At 40.4% G+C, this 22,600-nt stretch overlaps 1 protein-coding gene across 1 annotated transcript; it reads left to right on the top strand.

Annotated features, from left to right (window-relative positions):
- The first annotated feature begins 675 nt into the window (after positions 1–675).
- On the top strand, positions 676–7,289 carry LOC148902056 (uncharacterized). Its single transcript, XM_088990257.1, has 9 exons — positions 676–856; positions 1,134–1,195; positions 1,294–3,890; positions 3,961–4,022; positions 4,095–4,282; positions 4,356–4,519; positions 5,226–5,287; positions 6,680–6,828; positions 6,915–7,289. The coding sequence occupies exons 2-9, from the start codon at positions 1,153–1,155 to the stop codon at positions 7,001–7,003; spliced, it is 3,354 nt and encodes a 1,117-aa protein (XP_088846383.1). The 5' UTR covers positions 676–856; positions 1,134–1,152; the 3' UTR covers positions 7,004–7,289.
- The last annotated feature ends 15,311 nt before the right edge of the window (positions 7,290–22,600 follow it).

Here is a 22,600-nt window from a genome sequence, read left to right as displayed (position 1 = left end):
TGTGTGTGTGTGTGTGTGTGTGTGTGTGTGTGTGTGTGCATGTGTGTGTGCGTGTGTGTGTGTGTGCGTATGTATGTATGTGTGTGTGTGTGGCTTCCCGATTCTCTCATCCAAAATACAAATGTGTCAAAACATTTCCCCTTCCCCAAAATTCAACATCCAAACAAAAAATCTCATTTTAGTTCTCGGGTTATTGCTTCAGAGCAGTCATTAGTAATGCATTTGTGTTGAATGTGTAGATTGCGTGTCAATTCATATCCCCAAAGCAAATCCAATCCAGCAAAACAATGAAGATTACCTTCACATGTTTAGTCATATAATTTATCATTTATAATTTATGGTAGTCATGATGTATGTGAGCAATTTTGCTACATGGGTTCTCCCCTCCGAAATTCCTTTGCCATGCAAAATCAGGGCATGTGTGACAAACCGCTCCGCACCAAAAATATTGTTGCATGTTTTCAAAAAAAATATCACCACCTTGGTTGACGCGAGTGGAATGCGAAATGACCGGGGGGGAAACAGCACAAAAGAAATGACAGTGGTTGGGGCAGTTTTGTTTCTTTTGTTGTCTCTGTCAGCATCACTTCATGACACGAAACCTTCGGCACAATTTGTGACCAGCGTCACTTCCCTTTCACCTCCCTCACATAAATGCACAAGGCCGTATACACAAGAGACCACAAGAAGACGGGACAACCCAACCGGGTGGACAAACCCGGAGACATTTGTTTTATTACTATGCAGATACATTGAAAAAAAAAAAAAATAACAGCAAAAAAAAAGACAAGTAATAATAATAATAATAATACATTTCATTTCTAAGCGCCTTTCAAAACTCTCAAGGTCACTTGAGGTACGTGTGTCATTTTTTTTCAACCTGACAACACTTTCACATTAAATATTTCATACATATTTAATTATGTAAGACTTTTTACATTGATGAGAAGGTTTCTTCAGCCGTCATCTGTACAAACTTTTAAACTGTAAACTGTACTTTTTACATTATATATATATATATTTTTTTTTCAGGTGTTGTTCAAATAGACATATATATTAAACCAGAACTTTATATAACTGCAAAAAAAAGACTGTTCCATTTATCGGATTTGGTGTGTGTTCACATTTTGCAGGTTGGAGAACAGAAAAAAAATGATTGCTGCAACATGGATATCAGTTTTGCTCCTGTTTTTCGGTAAATCATTTATGTGCTATGAAGAAAATGACAGGTCACAAAAAAAGATAGACAACATTTTTTTTCTGATCTTCACATCTTCAATTTAATTGTTACAGCAACAGGAATCCAGACAACAACAGGAAGGGTTATGGCAACTGAAGAAGAGACAACAACCGGAGATACAATGACCACTGGAGTTTTAACTACAACTGGAGAAATACCAACAGACGTTATGACATTTGGAATAGAGACAACAACTGGAGATGCAACAACCACTGGAATTTTAACTACAACTGGAAAAGCAACAACTGAAGATGTGACAACAACTGGAATAGGGACAACAATAGAAGTGGAGACAACAACTGCAATAGAGACAACAACTGGTGATGTTACAACTACCGCAGTGTTTGCTACAACCGAAGAATCTACAACTGAAGTTGTGATAACAACTGAAATGGGGACAACTGAAGTAGAGACAACAACCGGAGTAGCAGAAACAACTGCTGGTGCCACAACCTCTGGAGACTTAACTACAACTGGAGAAGAAACAACTGAAATAGTGACAATAGCTGGAACAAAGACAACAACTGAAGTCGAGACAACAAATGGTGATGCCACAACCACTGGATTTTTAACTACAGGTGACGAACCAACAACTGACGTCGTGATAACAACTGGAATAACAACAGCAACTGGAATTGTGACAACTGAAGCAGAGACAACAACCGGAGTAGCAACCACTGGAGTTTTAACTCCAACTGGAGAAATAACAACAGAAGTTATGACAATTGGAATAGAAACAACAACTAAAGATGCTACAACTACTGGAGTTTTAACTACAATGGGAGAAGCAACAACTGAAGTTGTGACAACAACTGGAATAGGGACAACAACGGAAGTGGAGACAACAACTGGAATAGGGACAACAACGGAAGTGAAGACAACAAATGCAATAGAGACAACAACTGGCGATGTTACAACTACCGCAGTGTTTGCTACAACCGAAGAATCTACAACTGAAGTTGTGATAACAACTGAAATGGGGACAACTGAAGTAGAGACAACAACCGGAGTAGCAGAAACAACTGCTGGTGCCACAACCTCTGGAGACTTAACTACAACTGGAGAAGAAACAACTGAAATAGTGACAATACCTGGAACAAAGACAACAACTGAAGTCGAGACAACAACTGGTGATGCCACAACCACTGAATTTTTAACAACAGGTGACGAACCAACAACTGACGTGATAACAACTGGAATAACAACAGCAACTGGAATAGTGACAACTGAAGCAGAGACAACAACCGGAGTAGCCACAACTGGAGGTTTAACTATAACTGGAGAATCAACTGCAGTTGTGACAACAATCGAAATAGCAACAACTGGTGATGGAACAATCACACCGATTTTCACTCCAACTGGAGAAGCAATAACTGAAGTTATGACAACTAGAGTAGGAACACCTACTGAAGTTGTGACAACAGCCGGAATAGCAACAACTGGCGATGGAACAACCACTGCAGTTTTAACTCCAACTGGAGAAGCAACAACTAAAGTCATAGCAACTGAAAGCGCAACAACAGGAGTTGAGACAACAACCACAGCAGTGACAACACCTGTAGGTGCGACAAAATCTCCAGTTGCGACAACTACTGAAACTGTGACAACAACGGAAGACGTGACAATAAGTGGAGGTGTGACAACGAAGGGGGAAGTGACAGCAACTGGAGCTGCAACAACAACCACGGGTGCATCAACAACCAAGAACGACACAACAAATGGGATTGTGACAACAATCCGAGGTCCAACAATGACCGGAGGTGCGACGACCAGGAATGTAACAACAACTGGAAATGCCACAACCACCGGAGCAGCGGCAACAACCATTAAAGCGACAACAATTATCGGTTCAACAACAATCAATGTTACAACAACGAAAAGCAATGGGACAACAAACGGAGGTGCAACAACAATCAATGTTACAACAATGAAAAGCAATGGGACAACAAACGGAGGTGCAACAACAATCAATGTGACAACAACGAACAGCAATGGGACAACAAACGTAGGTGCAACAACAATCAATGTTACAACAACAACCAGCAACGGGACAACAAACGTAGGTGCAACAACAATCAAAGCTACAACAACAACCAGCAATGGGACAACAAACATAGGTGCAACAACAATCAAAGCTACAACAACGAACACCAATGGGACAACAAACATAGGTGCAACAACAATCAAAGCTACAACAACAAACACCAACGGGACAACACACGGAGGTGTAACAACAATAGGCAACGGCACAACGATTTTCAGTGCCACTACAACCAGAGGAGTGACAGCAACCGGTCGTACGACAGCAACTGGAAGCACAACATCCAGAGTTTCTACGACAACCAGAGATGCAGCAACATCTGGAGTTGTGACAACCGCCCTTGGTGCGACAGTGACCACAACTACAACAGCATTAGCAACAACAATTAAACAACTAAACACAACATCCACCGCAGTCGTCGTAACAAGACCAATGACAACAATCATAGTAGCAACAACCGTGCCACCTACGACCACCGCAAGCAATGCACCACCCCCTGTTGTTGCCATTGTAGTTGTTTTTGCAGTCCTGTTTGAACCATATGTACCAGAATTGGCCGACCCCAGCAGCCCACAATTTATTTTTCTCGCTCGGAGAATCTTCTTAGTGGTGAGTACAATGTCGTTTGGTGTTTCATTGGATGACATCGCTGGAGCTAACGTTTTCATTCTCGTCACAGTATGACGTCATTTACAGAAGGAAGTACACAACCTATAGCCGCTGCATCGTGAGACGTTTCAGGTAACATCGTGTCCAGACCGATACGGGTATCATCATGTCACAATGTCAATAATGCTAACATTGGTAATATAGACCCGCCTTTGCCCAGCTACGAATGGAAAACATCGAGGCTGAAGTGGACATCGAATTTGCCGACAACACCACAACAGGTGAAGCAATCCCCAGTGCAAACGACGTGGCCGAAACGTTAAGCCAAGCCATGGCCGACCCCACCAATGACTTCAACCTTACCATTGAAGTGGAGTCGATACAAGCTACAAGTGAGTTATCGTTCATCCAATCCGAACACACTTCTGAATACGTCCGCTGACTGGTCAACGATTGATATTCCAGTGAGAGTCACGACAACCGTCGCGCCGGCGACGAGGGCAACCACTGCCGAGTCGCTTACGATACGGCGGGTGACGTTCCGATCAGTGGGAGAGCAGTTTACCACCGACTTGTTGGACTCATCTTCCGCAGCGTTTATCAGGCGAGCCTCCACGGTCAAGACAGCGGTAAGCACTCGGGCTAGGACCTAATTTTTGAAATGCCGTCAAATGCCGACGTTTGTCTTTGCAAATGCCAAAATTTGTCTCATATTGTACCAGTGTCTGTAAAATATGCACTTTAACATAGTCCCCACCCCATGGTGTGTGTATTTCTAGACCACCAATATATGACAACATACATTCATCCATTTTCCATACCACTTTATCCTCATTAAGGTCATGGGGGTTGCTAGAGCCCAGACGCCTTCTGGCACGAGGCGGGTGACGCCCTGAATTGGTTGACATCCAATCGCAGGGCACACAGAGAGCAACAACCAGTCACTCTCATACTCGCAGACAATTAAACTTTGAAAAACAAAAATCATACATATCTCGAGTGTTCAATCAGCCTGCCATGCATGCTTTTTGGAATGTGGGAGAAAACCACGTGAGGAGAACACGCAAACTCCACACAAGGAGGCCGGACCTGATCTTGAACTCACGACTTCCGCACTGTGAAGTCTGCGTGCGAACCACTCGACGACTGGGCCGCCCAACATATTTCTTGAAATATTTAGCTTTTTTGAAATGCCAAAATTGCCTCACATGACCTGATCAGTATTTGACTTTTTTACATAAACAAAATTGTGAGAATGCCAAGATTTTTCTCTGGATGGTTCTCTGGTTTGTGTTTTATCAGTATTACAACGAGTATTTGCGGGTGTTTTCACAGATTGAACCATTCTACCGACAAGAATTCACTTCATTCCGAACACTGGAAGTGACTTCATTCAGGTCAGTTTTCGCTTCGGGTAATGATGTTGTGGCAACTTTTTGTCGCTACTTCAGAAAGGCATGAAGATTTCTGACACATTCTTCTCCTTGAGACGTGTCTTTCATTTATCATTGATCACAACAAAAAGACGAGTAAAAGTAAAAAAGTGAATAACCATAACTTCGATCACGTTCATAAGACAGGCTCATCACATCACTTCATATGGTGACTTCAGACCATCTGACAGTCTGATCAGGTGACTTTAGATGATCTGATCAGGTGACCGCAGAAGGTCTGATTAGGTAAATTCAGACGTCTGAACAGCTAAATTTCGACGATCATAAAAGGTGTTGCTCCATGCCTTACTGTCTTTGGAATTCTGCTTACGTCAACAGGGCATGGCCCTTTTTTAATGGAATAGAGACAGGATGACTAATGGAGCCCAGATACCTTAATATTGCGAATCAGTAAAACAACAATAAAATGAAACCTTGTGCCCCTTTTCTAAATCTAATTTTACAATTGTGAACAATAACAAAAATCTATAATTTAACCCTAATTTCCTTATGACTCTAACAATGACTAAAACAATGATGGTAATAATAATTTGGGGACTATACCAGTTTACGATACGAAAACAAAAAGTACAGTAAAGTCTCGTTATATCGATATCGGATATATCGATAGTCCCGGTTATATCGATACTATTTCTATGCACGCACTGAGAAAATTACATGCAAACAGGGTCGGATATATCGATAGTCCCGGTTATATCGATATTTTTTCGGACTCCCTTGAATATCGATATAACGAGACTTTACTGTATTTGCCATCAAGTTGCTTTCAACATTTAGCTTGTAGTAGACGTACAAATTCCACCATGACGTCCCTGATCCACTGCTGACATGGATGCTTTGATACTCTCCTCTTTCAACTAGAACTGCTTCATGTCATCACAAAGAGGGTACAGCAAGTCCTGAAGAATGAATGACTCTTTGTCTTTGTGTTGTCATATTTGTTAATTTTGTTTTGTTTTTTTTTTTTTTTTTTTTTCCAAGATGGCGGCGCGTGAACACGCAGCGGCTCCCCTCTCCCTGCAAATTGGCGTTTTCATGTTAATTATGTTTGTTAAAGTCATTATAAGTGTCTTGCATGCTGGGTCCGAGAGGACAGTAATTTCATCTGTGCTGTATGTCATACATATTAGCATATTTGACAATAAAGCTGACTTTGACTTTGACTTTGAAGTAACCCTCCACCCCCCGCAATGTAGTTTATGCTATCCTGTTATAAAGTCATTGTTCAATTTTTTTTTTCATTGTGTTAAATGGAATTCTGTGTATCAAAAGTACTCACGGTGTGAAAAAAATAGCATCAAATATCCCAAAATGTGTATATTTTCTTTCTGTCAGGAACGGCTCCATCATCACCAACATGGATTTGAGTTTTTTGTCGAGCTCGGTGCCCACCAGCAGCGCCATTGCTCGCGTTTTGATAGAAGCCGCTCCCCTCATCACGGCCTTTGACGTGGACACATCGTTCATATTTGTTAATGGCGAGCGTAAGTGATTCAGAAAGCGTCCAATTCTCATTCGCATAAGTTTAATCAATCAATGACTTTTTGCTCCCGTTTGTTTTGTTTTGCAGAAGTTTCAAGTGGAACGATGCATAAAACAAACTTGTTCAGTGCCTGCTGCCTGGTACTGCTCTCATTGTTTTTGGCGAAGCAGCAATGATGATGAATGAATTCTTGTAAACTGTTTTTCCCCATAGGGACGAGAGGCCTATATGACACGTACTTAGTAGTTTATATCAAACAATAACCATGAGTGGCCATACATGTTATCAGTTTAAATCTGCCAAATTGTGATTTTTTTTTAATATGCCAACAATTTGTCTTTTGGTCCACTTGTGTAACTACAATTGTGCAGCTCAACTATAACTGAGCAATATTCACACTTGGTTTAAGAAAAATAACACAGAACTATAACAATACTAATAACAACAATAACAAAACAATGATACAGTAATAGTAATGTTTTTCTTTTAAATACCAAAACCTGTCTCGAAGGACATGTTATATGACTTTTAACTCATCCACTGCCTGTCACGTTTTTGCAAGGTGGTGATGGCGGGTGCGGATCCCAAAGAGCAGGCAGGAGGGAGCAGGTGGTTGTCTTTGACAAATTGTATTAAAATAAAGTCAGGAGGAACAAAATGTAAAACATCAAAATCATGAACAGAAAAAAGTATCAAAAGAAAACCAAGTGTAAAAGTCCGCCAAGGTTAAACAAACACATGCACAGCATACAATGCATGCAATTGCAGACAAAGCATGCAACAAACAATGAACCGACACCGGATGGTCGTGCCGGGAGTCCTTTTAAGTGTCACTGATTAAAGCGACCAGCACCTGCGAGGCTGCAGGCAGGGCTGACAGCGCCTCCCGTTGGACGCCAATCAGATCATGACACTGCCAGACTTGTGTCCACGCAAGAATGGTTCCACTCCAGTGCCAGAGTTTTTGTCATCATCACTCAAATTCCTGGACCGACAGAGTATTGACTTTTAGGACTACATAAACATTGAATTCAGCGTAAGAAAACTTAGGCTCTCTTCTTTCACCAGAAAAAAAAAGAGTTAATTCCTAAGTTATATGGGTCTGGAGTTATCTGAGCTTGAAATGGGGGCGGCTGTGCAAAAGACAATACATACATATGTATTGGTTTATATCGCCCTTTAACAAAAGCTGAAGCTGTAACAAAGCGCTAACATGGAAAAAAGGGAAATGCTGCCCACCTTGAGGGAGGGGAAACATTGCCAGAGTTCTGGCCAGTGCTTTGTCGGCACTCCGCAAGAAAAACTAAAACACGAACAAATTTGGGAATGGCGCTCTACGTCATATTTTCAATTCCCAAATAAATTTGGCATTGAATGAGTTAAAGGTCAACTTTGAAGTACAGTAAAGTCTCGTTATATCGATATTCAAGGGAGTCCGAAAAAATATCGATATAACCGGCTATCGATATATCGACCCTATAATCCGATAGAAATAGTATCGATATAACCGGGACTATCGATATATCCGATATCGATATAACGAGACTTTACTGTAATTACAAGTAATGACAAAAAAAACATTCACCAAGAATGACATTTTTTTTTCTATTTTGCAATTTTACAAAGTCATCTTTTCGCCGAAGTGAAATCCTGACAAGCGTCAATCTCCGAGAGTGTGACGCCACCTTAAAGGACAACCGACGTCTCCGGACAAGTTGCGTCCATAATTTGTAAAATGGCTTCAAATGACTTCTACTGAGCGTATTTTACAAAGATTCCACCGCATATAGCTATATTTTACGTTTTCAGACTCGCGCTGAATATTCCAAGTCTTGTTTTTGAGTTGGTGACGAGACGTCACCCTACGTCACTGAAGGAACGCCCCTGAACGAAAAAAGGACACATTGTAGCAGTCCTTCCATCACGTCAATGCATTTTGCTGTACTTGTTTGGTCTGAAAACTTCGTGTTGCACCAAAAAGAGTCAGAAGAGGGCGACAAAGCTCCGTGTAAGGAATTAATCAGCCTGTGGAAACGGGCTGATTAATTCTTTACACTGAGCTTTGTCGCCATTTTCTGCCTCTTCTTTTGTGCTATATTTCCCCCCCTATTGCCTCAAAATGGCACGGAATAATTCTTTAATTGATTGCAAACATGTATGCTTTCCTCTTCAGAACTATTTGAATCATATTCATAACTGGATGAGTAACAAGAAAGCATATTCTCCGAATTTGAAACCATTGTTTTGATTCTCGAGCAAGGCAAGACGTCTTGGCGCGACGTCACGAACTGGGGGCGGGACTTTCTGAAAATGCCCAATTCGTAGCTCAATTTTTTTCAGTTTTTGGACACTTTAAGTCATTTTTATTGGTGTTTTACATTTGACTAAAAATATCATACTGCATGTTTTGGGTATTTTAGATGTTACAAAACGTTTTTCTGATGTCAGTTAGGAAACAAAAAAGTGACGTCGGTTGTCCTTTAAGACACAGGTGTCAAAGTCAAGGCCCGCGGGCCAAATCCGGCCCGCCACATCATTTTTTTCAGCCCGCGAAAGCAAATCAAACTTGTTAAATTCCATAATGATTGGGAAAATCTGAGCCAAAATTTCATATTTTTGGATGTCAACCACAATAAAAGTCATTATTCTTGACTTCAGATTTGAAAAGGAGTTATTCATTAATTTGCTGTGTGCTCTATATGTAATATTTGAAGGGATTTAAACATTCTAATGGATTCCCCAAATTCATAACGGCCCTCCAGAGGAAACCATAACTACAATGTGGCCCGCGGCAAAAATGGCTTTGACACCCCTGCTTTAAGACAACAATACCTGGTCTCAAGCCAGTCAGTTTCAAACTTATCCGATGGGATCAGGGCGTTTGACAACTTGGAAGAAGTTTAGGTACAGTCAAACAGGAAAAGGTACGAGCCAGATGCATTGGATGTGGAAATCTTTAGGCCTGAACGGCTGGATACAAAGTGGAGATGAAAACCATGGAGATTGGAAGAACAGTAAACTACAGTTTATAAGTTGCCATTTTTAACCAAGTTTTGCAATTCGATGTTGGACCATGCTGTAATTTTGCACGATGGGATTCCGTACTTGGTCCATATCATCCCGCATCCCATAGTGTTAAATAGGTGTCCCACATTGTTATTGCCTCCTTCTTTTAGCCAGTCAAACTGTTTTATTCCATTTCGTCAAATGACTCGATAACAATCGACAATGCAGTACAAAGACTGATAGACATTCTGTGAATGCTGTGACTCGCCGAACAAAAGCATTTTTGTTGGTAAGCGTGTCGCTGTGGGTTTAACGATGAACACAGGTGGGTTGCGTGAACAAGCATACTTGGAATACTTTTACAACTATTATTCAAAAGATAGTTGGCCAGGTTTACTTCACACCTTACATTTTAGGTGCCATTGTTCTGAAAAGCCGGGGTGGAGCCGGGGTGTTTAGATTAAATGACTTTTTTTCGAACAAAACACCACATTTTTTTTCTCGAAATGACAAGATTTTATGAAGAAATGACAACATTTGTCATATTTTACCAGTATGATAGTATTTTAACTTTAAATGTAGTACATTGTGACATTTTTAATGTAACATGGCAACATTTTTTCTTGTAAATTGATTACTTTGATAATTAATCTTCCTCAAATGAGAAGCAAAACATCGAAGACAAAGAGAGCTTGCCAGTTGAAATCAATTCATTGCGCCGAGAAATATAAAATGAGCAAACCTTTTCTTGAAAAACAAAACGAATGTCCTTCGAAAACGGCTAAATATTTTTTTTGCAAAGTGTCAAAGTTGTACATCGATGCATAAGTTTTGGGACACCCTTAGTGTTAAATAATGACATTGTTTTTTTTTTATGACAATAAAATTTAAAATTGCATTTCCTGTGTAGCTCTCTCTCTTGTTTCTATTTATAATTTTATTATATTTATTGCATTGTATTTGTGATTATATTTTATTTATTATAATACCTATGCTTGTCTGTGACTGTAAAGTGTCCTTGAGAGCTTTGAAAGGCGCTTAAAATGTAAAGTAATGTATTATTATTATTATTATTATTATTAACACTACATTTAAGCACGTGTGTTTTTTCTGTTCACATTCGTCCAATACTCAGTTTATTTATCCGAAATTACGCATATATCCGAAGGGATAAATGCCTTTTTAAGGCTTTGATTTAAAAGAAAATGCTGAAGATTTTTTTCCATGTCTAAGGTAGAGTATTATTTAGAGTTTTGAAAGGCGCTTATAAACTAAATTTATTATTATTATTATTATTATTATTATGGGATAGACACCAGCACCCCTCCGCGACCCTAATGAGGAATAAGCGGTACGGATAATGGATGGATTATGATGATGATTGATGATTATTATTATTATTATTATTATTGTGGGATAGACACCAGCACCCCTCTGCGACCCTAATGAGGAATAAGCGGTATGGATAATGTATGGATGATGATGATGATTATTATTATTATTATTATAGTAGTAGTAGTAGTAGTAGTAGTAGTATTAGCTGGAGGTAGCAGAGATGAAGATGTTGATGTTTCCTTTGGGAGTGACCAGGTTGGATAGGATCAGGAATGAGTACATTAGAGGGACAACTCATATTAGAGGCTTTGCAGAGAATGTCAGAGAAGCCAGACTGAGATGGTTTGGACATGGAGAGAGAGTGACTATATCGGGAGAAGGATGCTGAGCCTTGAACTGCCAGGCAGGAGACCGAGAGGAAGACCGAAGAGGAGGTCTATGGATGTGGTCAAAGAGGACATGAAGGTAGCTGGTGTGAGAGAAGAGGATGCACAAAACCGGGCGAGATGGAGGACATTGATTCGCTATAGGCGACCCCTGAAGGGAAAAGCCGAAAGGAAAAGAAGAAGATTATGATGATGATTATTATGATTATGAGGATGATTATGATTATGATTATTTTATTTTATTTTCGTGCGGACGATAAGAAAAATACGTTGTTAGCTCAAGCATCAATTGTTCAAGTTAAGCATATGATGATAACTTCAAAATAAATCAAAACTTACCAAACAATACATAGGCCTCAATGTTTTAATAGATTTTATTTACGAAATATTTCTCAAGAGCGCAAAGTGCCAAATTTAACTTGTCATCTTGACTCTAATTGCTGCAGTTATACTGTCGTCTCAAACTATATCGTAATTGTCAATTATGATGTGGATTTTTCAGTAGGATATCCAAATACCAAAATATTTGATAGATGAAGCGCGGCTATATCAGTGGAGATTGTTTTGAAAACACCAAAGCAGGTGAATTACAAGTGAACCGGTAGAACTTGTGGAAAACAAAATACTAAATGTCAGGAATTCATGGGGAAACAACAGAGTGGTCGCTCCACCATAACAAGTTATTTCCCAGTTGGACAAAATCTTCTGACTTGGCCCTTGTAATAAAATGATGCGATTTCTCTTCTAAAATGATTTCTAGAAAACTCGTGAAATCCCAAGTGAGTACTATTTAAAAATAAAAGACTGAATACTTTTCCTTGGACAGGTCTAAACTTTATTGATACTATCCACTGCTCTAAAACAACAACAACATTATAACTTGGGCTTGGTGATTCTTCCATCCAAGTTTCACTCCCTTTGCATAGTCTGAGAATTGTTTTTTTTTTTCAAAATTTTTGAGACCACATGATTTTCCCAGTTCTTGTTTCTTCTCCATCTAGCGAGCAAGTCTTCCACCTTTTCCTTCTTGTCCTCCTCCGAGATGAGGCTCAAGGGCGCTTTGTGATCACAGTGCACCCTTCCTCTCATCATTCTTTAGGAGTCTGCGCTTGTGATAGACTCCTCATCATCTAAGATGTGCACGACTGCTTCACATACTTCCTAACAGGCAAATCTTGCTTAATGCAGGTTGAGATAAAGACAATCAGCAACACTCAAAAACAAAATTTATCTTGCAGATTTGTAACAGGCCTTCGACTAAACTCGCTCTGCCATGTACAATAGATGTCTGGTGCAAAAATGAAAAACTGAAATACATAGCTGTTTCGTATTAACTTTGTGACAGAGCAAGTGTGAGTTGATGCAGAAGGTCTAGTAGAAAAACAGAAGCCACTTTGGCAAGTGTTAATTTGCTTGGATTAATTTCACACACAAAATTTGAATTGGATCACATTCATACCACTCTTCTACATCAGTCTCAGTTGAATCAAAATGTACTGTTTAATACGTTATGGCTCTACCATGTGGTTCAGCGGGGTAATACGCGTAAAATAATCCATCCATTTTCCGTACCGCTTATTCCTCATTAGGGTCGCGGGGGGTGCTGGAGCCTATCTCAGCTGTCTTCGGGCACGAGGCGGGGGACACCCTGAATTGGTTGCCAGCCAATCGCAGAGCACGCAAAGACGTACAACAGTCACTCTCACGCTCACACCTCGGGACAATTTGGAGTTGTCAATCTGCCTGCCATGCATGTTTTTGGAGTGTGGGAGGAAACCGGAGGACCCGGAGAAAACCCACGCGGGTCCGGGGAGAACATGCAAACTCCACACAGGGAGGCCGGACCGGGACGCGAACCGGCGACCTCTGCACTGTGAAGCCGTTGTGCTAACCACTCAACTACCGGGCCGCGTAAAATAATAATAATAATAATAATAATAATAATAATAATAATAATAATAATAATAATAATAATAATAATGAATTTCGTTCATAAGCGCCTTTAAAAACTCTCAAGGACACTTTACATAGGTACAGTATTTTAAAATATTTAACATGATATAACACATAACCCTTAATTATTTATTTTAATTAATTCTAACTAATTTAATTAATATTTGATGCAGATTTAAAACATCAATACCTTTTTCCTTGTGCATGTTTATGACACATTTTAATTGAAAGTTTTTAAGTTTGACTGATATGTGTTTTACCATGTGTTCTTATATATTACATTATTATTATTATTATTATTATTATTATTATCTCATCTCATCTCATTTTCCGTACCGCTTATTCCTCATTAGGGTCGCGGGGGTTGCTGGAGCCTATCTCAGCTGTCTTTGGGCACGAGGCGGGGGACACCCTGAATTGGTTGCCAGCCAATATTATTATTATTATTATTATTATTATTATTATTATTATTATTATTATTATTATCTCCTGTTTTGGCAAAAAAGATAATCATGATCCTTGACTTTTGTCCCTCAAATGTCATCCAAGACCAGAATTTATGGGACGTGTGTTGGTCAACTCATCCATCAAGCTCCTTGGCAGACTCCATTGTTGGACTTCAAGTTAGCTTCTCTCCTACTGCAATGAGAGAATTCATTAACACGAATGTATGATTAGCTGTTTGGGTCCTCATTTCTGTCGGCAAAACTGTGAAAGTGGAAAGACATTTTTAAGTCATTTCTGGTCGATTCGTTTCCGGATAAGTGTATTCATTTTTGTAGGTGTAAGGGTTGCCTTCCCTGGTGACTAAAAATGCCCCACGGGAAACATTCGCTGTTTCCAAATGAAAAACAAAATAGCCGGTAGGATGAAGGGCAGTCACAATGGGCCAGCTGGCCAGAGCAATACTGGTCGCTTGACAACAATCTCCAGCTAAAATGCTCTGCGTCAGTCTTTTACAAATTACATATTAACATATATAGTCGCAAATACAAGAAGCCAGGCTCAACACCAATTCTAGTAGCCACGATAACAACTGCCAGTGCAAGTACAAAGACAGGCTCGATAGCAACAGCAGTTCAGACAACAAATACAATGCCAAGTACAACAGGAGGATCAACAACAAATGCAGGAGCCGCGACAACAATCGCAAGTCCAGGGACGAAATCAGGCTCAACAATAACCACAGCAACCGCAATGACAATCACCAGTGCAAGTACAACAACAGGGTCATTACCAACTGCAGCTCCGACTACAACCACAATACCAAGCACAACAGCAAGATCAACAACAAATGCAGGAGCAGCGACAACAGTGGGTCCAAGAACAACAACAAATTCAATAGCAACCACAGTTTCGAGAACAACTACAGTGTCAAGTACAACAAGTGCAACACTAACTGCTGAACCCACAACAGTCACAGGTTCAGAGACTAAATCAACCCTCACAACAATTGCAGTTGCCATGTCGACAACCACCATTCCAAGTGCAACACTTGGCTTAACAGCAACCGTAGTTCCGACAACAACCATGGTTCCAAGTACAACAGCAAGATCAACACCAACTGCTGAAATCACAACAACAACCGCAGGTCCAGGGATGAAATCTGGCTCAACAACAATTCCAGTAGCCATGACAATTGCCAGTGCAAGTAGGACAACAAGCTCAATAGCAACCGCATCTTCGACAACAACCACAATCCTAAGTACAACAGCAAGATCAACAACAAATATAGGAGCCGCGACGACAACAGTGGGTACAAGTACAACAATAGCAACCACGGATTCAACAACAACTACAGTCGCAAGTACAACAACTGCAACACTAACTGCTGACTCCACAACATCAGTCGCAGGTGCAGAGACAAAATTCGTCTCCACAACAATTGCAGGGACCATGACAACAACTGCCAGTCTAAGTACAACAGCAGGCTCAATAGCAACCGTACCCCCAACAATAAACATGGTTCCAAGTTCAACAGCAAGATCAACATCAACTGCAGATCCAGCGACGAAATCAGGCTCAACAACCAGGACCTGCGACAACCACCGCGGGTCACAGACCAGCACTAAGCACAACAACAGGTGCAAGTCCAGGGACGAAATCAGCCTCAACAACATTTCCAGTAGCCACGACAACAAATGCCAGCAGAAGTATAACAGGCTCAAAAGCAAGCGAAGCGCTGACAACAATCGGTGTCCCAAGCACAACAGCAACATCAACAACTGCTGAAGTCACAACAACAACTGCAGGTCCAGAGACAAAATCGGGCTCAGCGACAACGGCGGCACCACGAAGACCAACGACCAGTCCAGATACGACAGAAGGTTCGACACTCTCCAATGAAGTCTTGGCAACAACTGTCAGTCCAAACGAAACACCATACTAGAAAGTATCCACAATATCTATGTCATCAGCTGTTTGTCCAAGTCCAGCACCAGGGTCTGAACAAACAACAGCAGTAATGGCAACAACCACAGGTTCGAATACAATACCAGGGTCAGCAACAACCACCAAATTCCCTCCGATCCACTGAAGCCAAAATAACAACCAGGCCCATGTGCAATAACACCAGATGCACCAAGTGCAACACCAGGCTCAATAACAACCACGGGTCTAACCAAAACACGAAGCTCTGAACAAACCAGAGCAGTTCCAACAACCGTGGTTCTTAGCGCATCACCAGATTCAACAGACACCACATCAACTTCTACAATACCTTCGAGTCCAAGTGCAAGACCAAGCTCTCAATCAACTCAAGCATCAGCGATAACAACGTTTGGTCCAAGTCCATCACCAGGCTCAACAACAACCATATCAGCCGTGACAACAATCCCCGGGGAGAGATTAACACCAACACCAACAAATTCCCAAACGGCAAAATCCGTCACAGCGCTGACTACACGACGGGTGATGTTCTGATGGGCGAGAGAGGAATTCACCTGGGACCTGACAAATTCATCTACCGCAAAAATTACCACTCGAGCCAACACAATCCAGACAACGGTCAGAACCAGAATGATCACATATTGATATGAATCATGGTTTAAAATCCCGTCAAAAATGGTCATGCAGTCGCTTTTTTAAAATGGTCAAATTTTACCTGTGTCGATCACATTTTGACTTAAACTTTCCCAAAATATGTTTTTTTTTCTAAAACCCCAAATTGGGCAGGTGGGCAACAACCAGGTTCGAATAGATGTATCTATATTACATATTGAGCGCATATACAGTAAAGTCTCGTTATATCGATATTCTCTGGAGTTAGAAAAAAATGTCGATATAACCGTACTGTCGATATATCCGTCCTGCGCCGAACTGCATTAACAAAAGCCGGCAAAAGAAGGCATCCAAGCGCCATATAAGAAACGGAGCTGGCCATGAGCTCGCCATTTCGTGCCTCTTTTTTTGAGGGGGTGAGAGATGTTCCCCCAATGTTGCCTCAAAATGGCACATATACAGTAAAGTCTCGTTATATCGATATTCAAGGGAGTCCGAAAAAATATCGATATAACCGGGACTATCGATATATCCGATCCTGCGACGAACTGCATTAAACAAAAGCCGCCAAAAGAGGGCAGCCAAGCGCCATATAAGAAACGGAGCTGGCCATTAGCTCCCTTTTTTTTGGGTCAGAGATGTTCCCCCAATGTTGCAATGATAATTCTTTAATGATTGTAAACATGTATGCTTTAATCTTCAGAACTACAGTGTATTTGAAACATATTCATAACTGGATGTGTAACAAGAAAGCATATTATCCGAATCTGAAGCCATTGTTTGGATTCACAAGCAATGCAAGACGTCTTGGCGTGAAGTCATTTTTATTTGCATTTGAATAAAAAGTGACATCGGCTGTCCTTTAATACACAGTATGGAATGTTAATTATTTTCAAAATCATCGCGCTTCAGCAGACAAAACAAGAAACATTGTTGCAAAAAACGATTGCATTCATATACAGTACAGTGGGCATGTACATAACACAACAGGGAAACTGCAACGCTTACATCTTACTGTATTATGTATACAATTTAAAAAAGTCATCAATCTTCTTCTGCTTCCCATTTTTACCTTTTAACACAAACACTTCAATCTCGTCTGCTACACATGAGCTAGCGTCTGAAAATGAAAATGGCTCTGCTACACGGGTGCTGGGCACGTAACCAAGTCACCTGGCCAAGTCGACCAATGGCGCGACTGATGGCGTGACACGAAACCAAGATACGTGACCAAGTTGACCAATGGCGCGACCGATGGCGTGTCACGTGGCAAAGTCACACGGCCAAGTCGACCAATAGCGCGACCGATGGCAGCTCATGTGACCAAGTCGACCAATGGCGCGACCGATGGCGGCTCACGTAACAAGACACGTGACCAAGTTGACCAATGGCGCGACGGATATATCGATATAAACAACAAAAATGGCCGGCGGGGGATGAAAAGGAGCACCGTAATAACCGGATTATCGTAATAACCGGGTATCGTACTAAACGGTACTAATTATACATAAAAAGACTAGAAATGTGCAAGGGAAATGAAAATAGTATCGTAATAAGCGGTACTATCGATATATCAGATATCGATATAACGAGACTTTACTGTAATTATTTAATCGATTGCAAACGTGTATGCTTTCCTCTTCAAAACTACAGTGTATTTGAATCATATTCATAACTGGATGTGTAACAAGAAAGCATATTATCCGAATCTGAAGCCATTGTTTGGATTCACAAGCAATGCAAGACGTCTTGGCGTGAAGTCATTTTTATTGATGTTTTGCATTTGAATAAAAAGTGACATTGGTTGTCCTTTAATACACTGTGTGGAGTTTGCATGTTCTCCCCGGACCCGCGTGGGTTTTCTCCGGGTCCTCCGGTTTCCTCCCACACTCCAAAAACATGCATGGCAGGCAGATTGACCACTCCAAATTGTCCCTAGGTGTGAGAGGGACTGTTGTATGTCTTTGTGTGCCCTGCGATTGGCTGGCAACCAATTCAGGGTGTCCAGCAACCCCCGCGACCCTAATGAGGAATAAGCGGTACGGAAAATGAGATTTTATATATATATATATATATATATATATATATACAGTAAAGTCTCGTTATATCGATATCGGATATATCGATAGTCCCGGTTATATCGATACTATTTCTATGCACGCACGGAGAAAATTACATGCAAACAGGGTCGGATATATCGATAGTCCCGGTTATATCGATATTTTTTCGGACTCCCTTGAATATCGATATAACGAGACTTTACTGTATATCACCTCGAAACAAACGGTGAAGTAACACAGAGGTAATAATAAAAATGTTGCAGTATCATGTCCCACTTTTTTTTTGTTTAGTGACAAGATTTGGATCGTGTAGTATGTAAACATTACAAATTTAACTGATTCAAAAAAATGATTTTTTATAAAAATGATAACATTCGCCTCCTAATTCACCACTTCTGCTAATGAAGCAAAGCTTCAAAAGTGATGGATTATGTAAATATTGTCATAAAATTTAACATTTGACGAACTGACATTTATAATAATATATTTCATTTATAAGCGCCTTTCAAAACTCTCAAGGACACTTTAAAGTCACAGGATAAATTTTTCTGCGGGTGAGCAGCGGCAGCCACACGCGCCAGCATTCACTCAACCCAGAAGTAACGCACACATAATATATTAATAATATTAATATGATAATAATACATTTTATTTCAATAATAATACATGTCATTCATAAGCGCCTTTCAAAACCCTCAAGTTCACTTTACGTTGTTAAAAAAAAACTCCCTTCTACTCTGCTGTTTTGATAAACTATGATGTCTTTCTCTTTAAATGACTTTTTACTTGAATCATATTCGACATGTTTGAAGCTTAAAGTGTGGTAGCATGAGAGCATCAACCCTTTCAGGGACACCGGTGACTACTGTAGACAACATATATGTTATCGGGTTACAGGTTGTCATTATCGGTGCATGAAAAGAGTTAAATGTGTCACAGAGAACAGACAGAATTGAAGTTATCATATTTCAAAGTTTCATGCTGTTGTATGGTTGGTTGGTCGAACACAACGCCCACAATGGAAGCACTGAAATTTGGGGTCAACCTAAGGTGGACAGACATGGCCTGTTAAACACTGATCTTCAGGTAGAAGATCATGTCTTGGGCAGAATTTAAGACTTCGTAACTCCTTCAGAAATCAATCAGTTCATGGGAAGACAATTAAAATGTCAATGTTCTGTTAGTTTATGGATGTTGGTGCTTGGGAAGTCCAGGGGCGTGGTATTCAAATCAAGAAGGCTCTGTTTTACTAATGTATCACGTAAATTTGCATATACTCTCAAAAAATAGCTTGGCAAAGGACTGCAGAGGTTGGGCGTTGGTCATGAATGGCTACGTCCCCTGCCGGGAGTAAAAGAATATCTTCCTGTGTTCGAGCCTTTGTTCACAGTGTCCAAAAAAACAATGTGCCACATTTCTTGTCCAGAGACTTATTTCACTTCTTAGACGACACTGGAGTTATGCTATCATGACGCAAAATGACAAGCTAGCACTGATAAAATGAACACGTTTTTCTTGACAAACGTCAACAACCTTTTAGAGGATTAGCAACATGCTACGTCCCCGGCTAAAATCTCTACAGTTCATTTGTGCGCCGAGGACACAAGAATTGGGACACCAAGACAAACCGTTCAATAATGGACTTGTTTGGTCTGCATGACAAATAAAACAAGGCGCGGATGGTATTTGCCCTCACATTCCGCCCGCGCGCAGTTGATTTATCCGCGCAGATTGTTTTTGAAAACAGCCAAGCGATTGCCGGTGACCCGGCGGAAGAAAAAATAAATTGACGAAAGACAAAAGGAATTGGCGGGGAGATGATAGAAATCAAGTGTCATCTTTTTTTTCAGTGTGATGTACACTGTAGCGTGTCATGGCCGAGTTCCAATTACATGTCACACCACCTCACCACGCATTTTACGCAAATTAGAGAAAAACATTTACTCGCAATATTTCCAAAGTCATGGGAAAGTTTGGTTTTGTTCTTGGTTGCTCGCAGTTCTGTGTTTTGACAAGTTGAAGCGTGGGCAGGAAATGACTTCCAAGATGATCCTGGTGAAGGAATCAGCACTCGTTGCCTTGCATGCTCTTCCTGTGACATTTAGTTTAGTTTGATATTGCACAGAAACATTTCTCTGGATTTTTTCAAACTTTCGTCACATCCAGGGAAGTCGCCACAGCCTGGGTTAATTAAATCCGGCATGCCGTGGAATTCTGAGGCTAATTTGTTTTTTATTTTTATTTTTTATTCGATGACAACAACTTTTGACTTCCAGAGGAAAAAAAAAACGTTGAAATCTGAAAGAGAAACATACTGATCGTGACACAGTGGTTGTATTACAAGATCTCTGTTGAGTCAAGATTTTTTTTTACCAAAAAGAGATTGTGAGGAAAACAGTTACGTTGTCACACTGGGAGAAATAAGCCAGTAGTCGAAGAAAGTTTTCACAAGAATGAGGTCCGAACATGAGGACAGTCTTTTTGTCACGGGAAAAACAAAAGCTCAAAATACTGTTTTATGAAAATATTCAGGATGAAACTTATCGACACATATGAAATATAAGAAGAACGCAGTCAAGTACTTTCAAGATAATTTCGCACAGTGTGTGGATAAAAAGACCCTTGCGCACTCCTCGTGACCCTACTGAGGAATAAGCGGTATGGAAATGGATGGATGGATTATACAGTACAGTTTATTTATTTAATTACAATTATTATTACACATATTAAAATAATCTTTATTTTAATCTTGGGCAGCGGAGAAAGAGACAATGCTCTTCACATGAGGAGGAGGAGGAGGAGGAGCGGGCTAAGAGGGAGAAGCATCTGCTCTCCCCCACAGATGTGATTTATACAGAGGGCGGGAATGACATCATTTCAAAAAGGAGCCTATCAGCTACGAGTTAAAGGGTGAAACATGATATTAGACTGAAATAAGAATGGTTGAGTAACACTACACACGACAAATACGTAAAGTAATAAGGTAAACAACACATATAGAGCGTAAGAACTTAGACTAAACTTAGACAAATAGAAATGAGTCGAGAATAAGAAGCATTGGATGTTTAAGAACGTGCATATATAAAATAGTCCTATCAATTTGTTATACATAAGATAAAGTATATTTTCTGTAGTTTTAAGGCTTATTTAGTAGAAAATTATGTTTTATGGAGACCTGTGAACTGATTATTTTCATTATGAATTGTTTCTTATGGGAAATAAATAGAGGGCCGATGCATATGTGGAACTGTCGCAGCTTGGAATCGAAGCGGATTTACATGGGACGGGAGATGTGAGACAGTCTCTTTTTGTCAATGGATGCTACAGCTTCATGTTTGCTTTCAACATTTAGCTTGTAGCAGACGTGCAAATTCTTCCATGACGTCCATGATCCACTGAGGAAAAGGATGCTTTGATCCTCTCTTTAATCTAGAACTGCTTAATGTAAAAAAAGAGGGTACAGAAAGTGTTTAAGAATGAATGACTCTCTGTCTTTGTGTTGTTATATTAGCAATTATTTTTTTGTTCTTTGGATTTCAAGATGGCGCCGCGAGAGTGGCTGCCTTTCCAGCAGCTTGTGTATTATGTTTTTCTACTTCGTTCATGCCTTTCATCTTCCTTTCATAACTTTGCTGCTTTAAAATGTAAATTTCCCCACTGTGAGACTAATAACAGTAAATCCAATCCAATCAATCTAGCAAACAAAAACGTTTGGAGCATGAAATTGACTCCTTGATTTTTTTTTTGTGGGGGTGGAGATGAAATGTCCAAACACCCCCAACCAACCCATCATTTCCATCTTCATCTCCTCCAGGGACAACGAGTCACCATCTGCCAGTAAGAGAACACCACTGGCGGGGGAAGGGGGGGAGGGGGGCACGTGTCCATCTGGAGGTACCAAAGTCAAAGCAACCCAGACACATAAAAGGCCGACAGGTTGCCTTATGCCATCTATAAAAAAAATAATAAACCGACCCTTCGACTACTGTAAAACGTCCACTTTCTTTTGTGGACTATAGCCTTCGTCACGTTC

The sequence above is a fragment of the Hippocampus bargibanti genome, linkage group LG02 (genome assembly GCF_051943395.1).
Source record: "Hippocampus bargibanti isolate YZ-2025 linkage group LG02, ASM5194339v1, whole genome shotgun sequence".
Taxonomy (NCBI): Eukaryota; Metazoa; Chordata; class Actinopteri; order Syngnathiformes; family Syngnathidae; genus Hippocampus; species Hippocampus bargibanti.
This window is presented reverse-complemented; position numbering and strand designations above follow the sequence as displayed.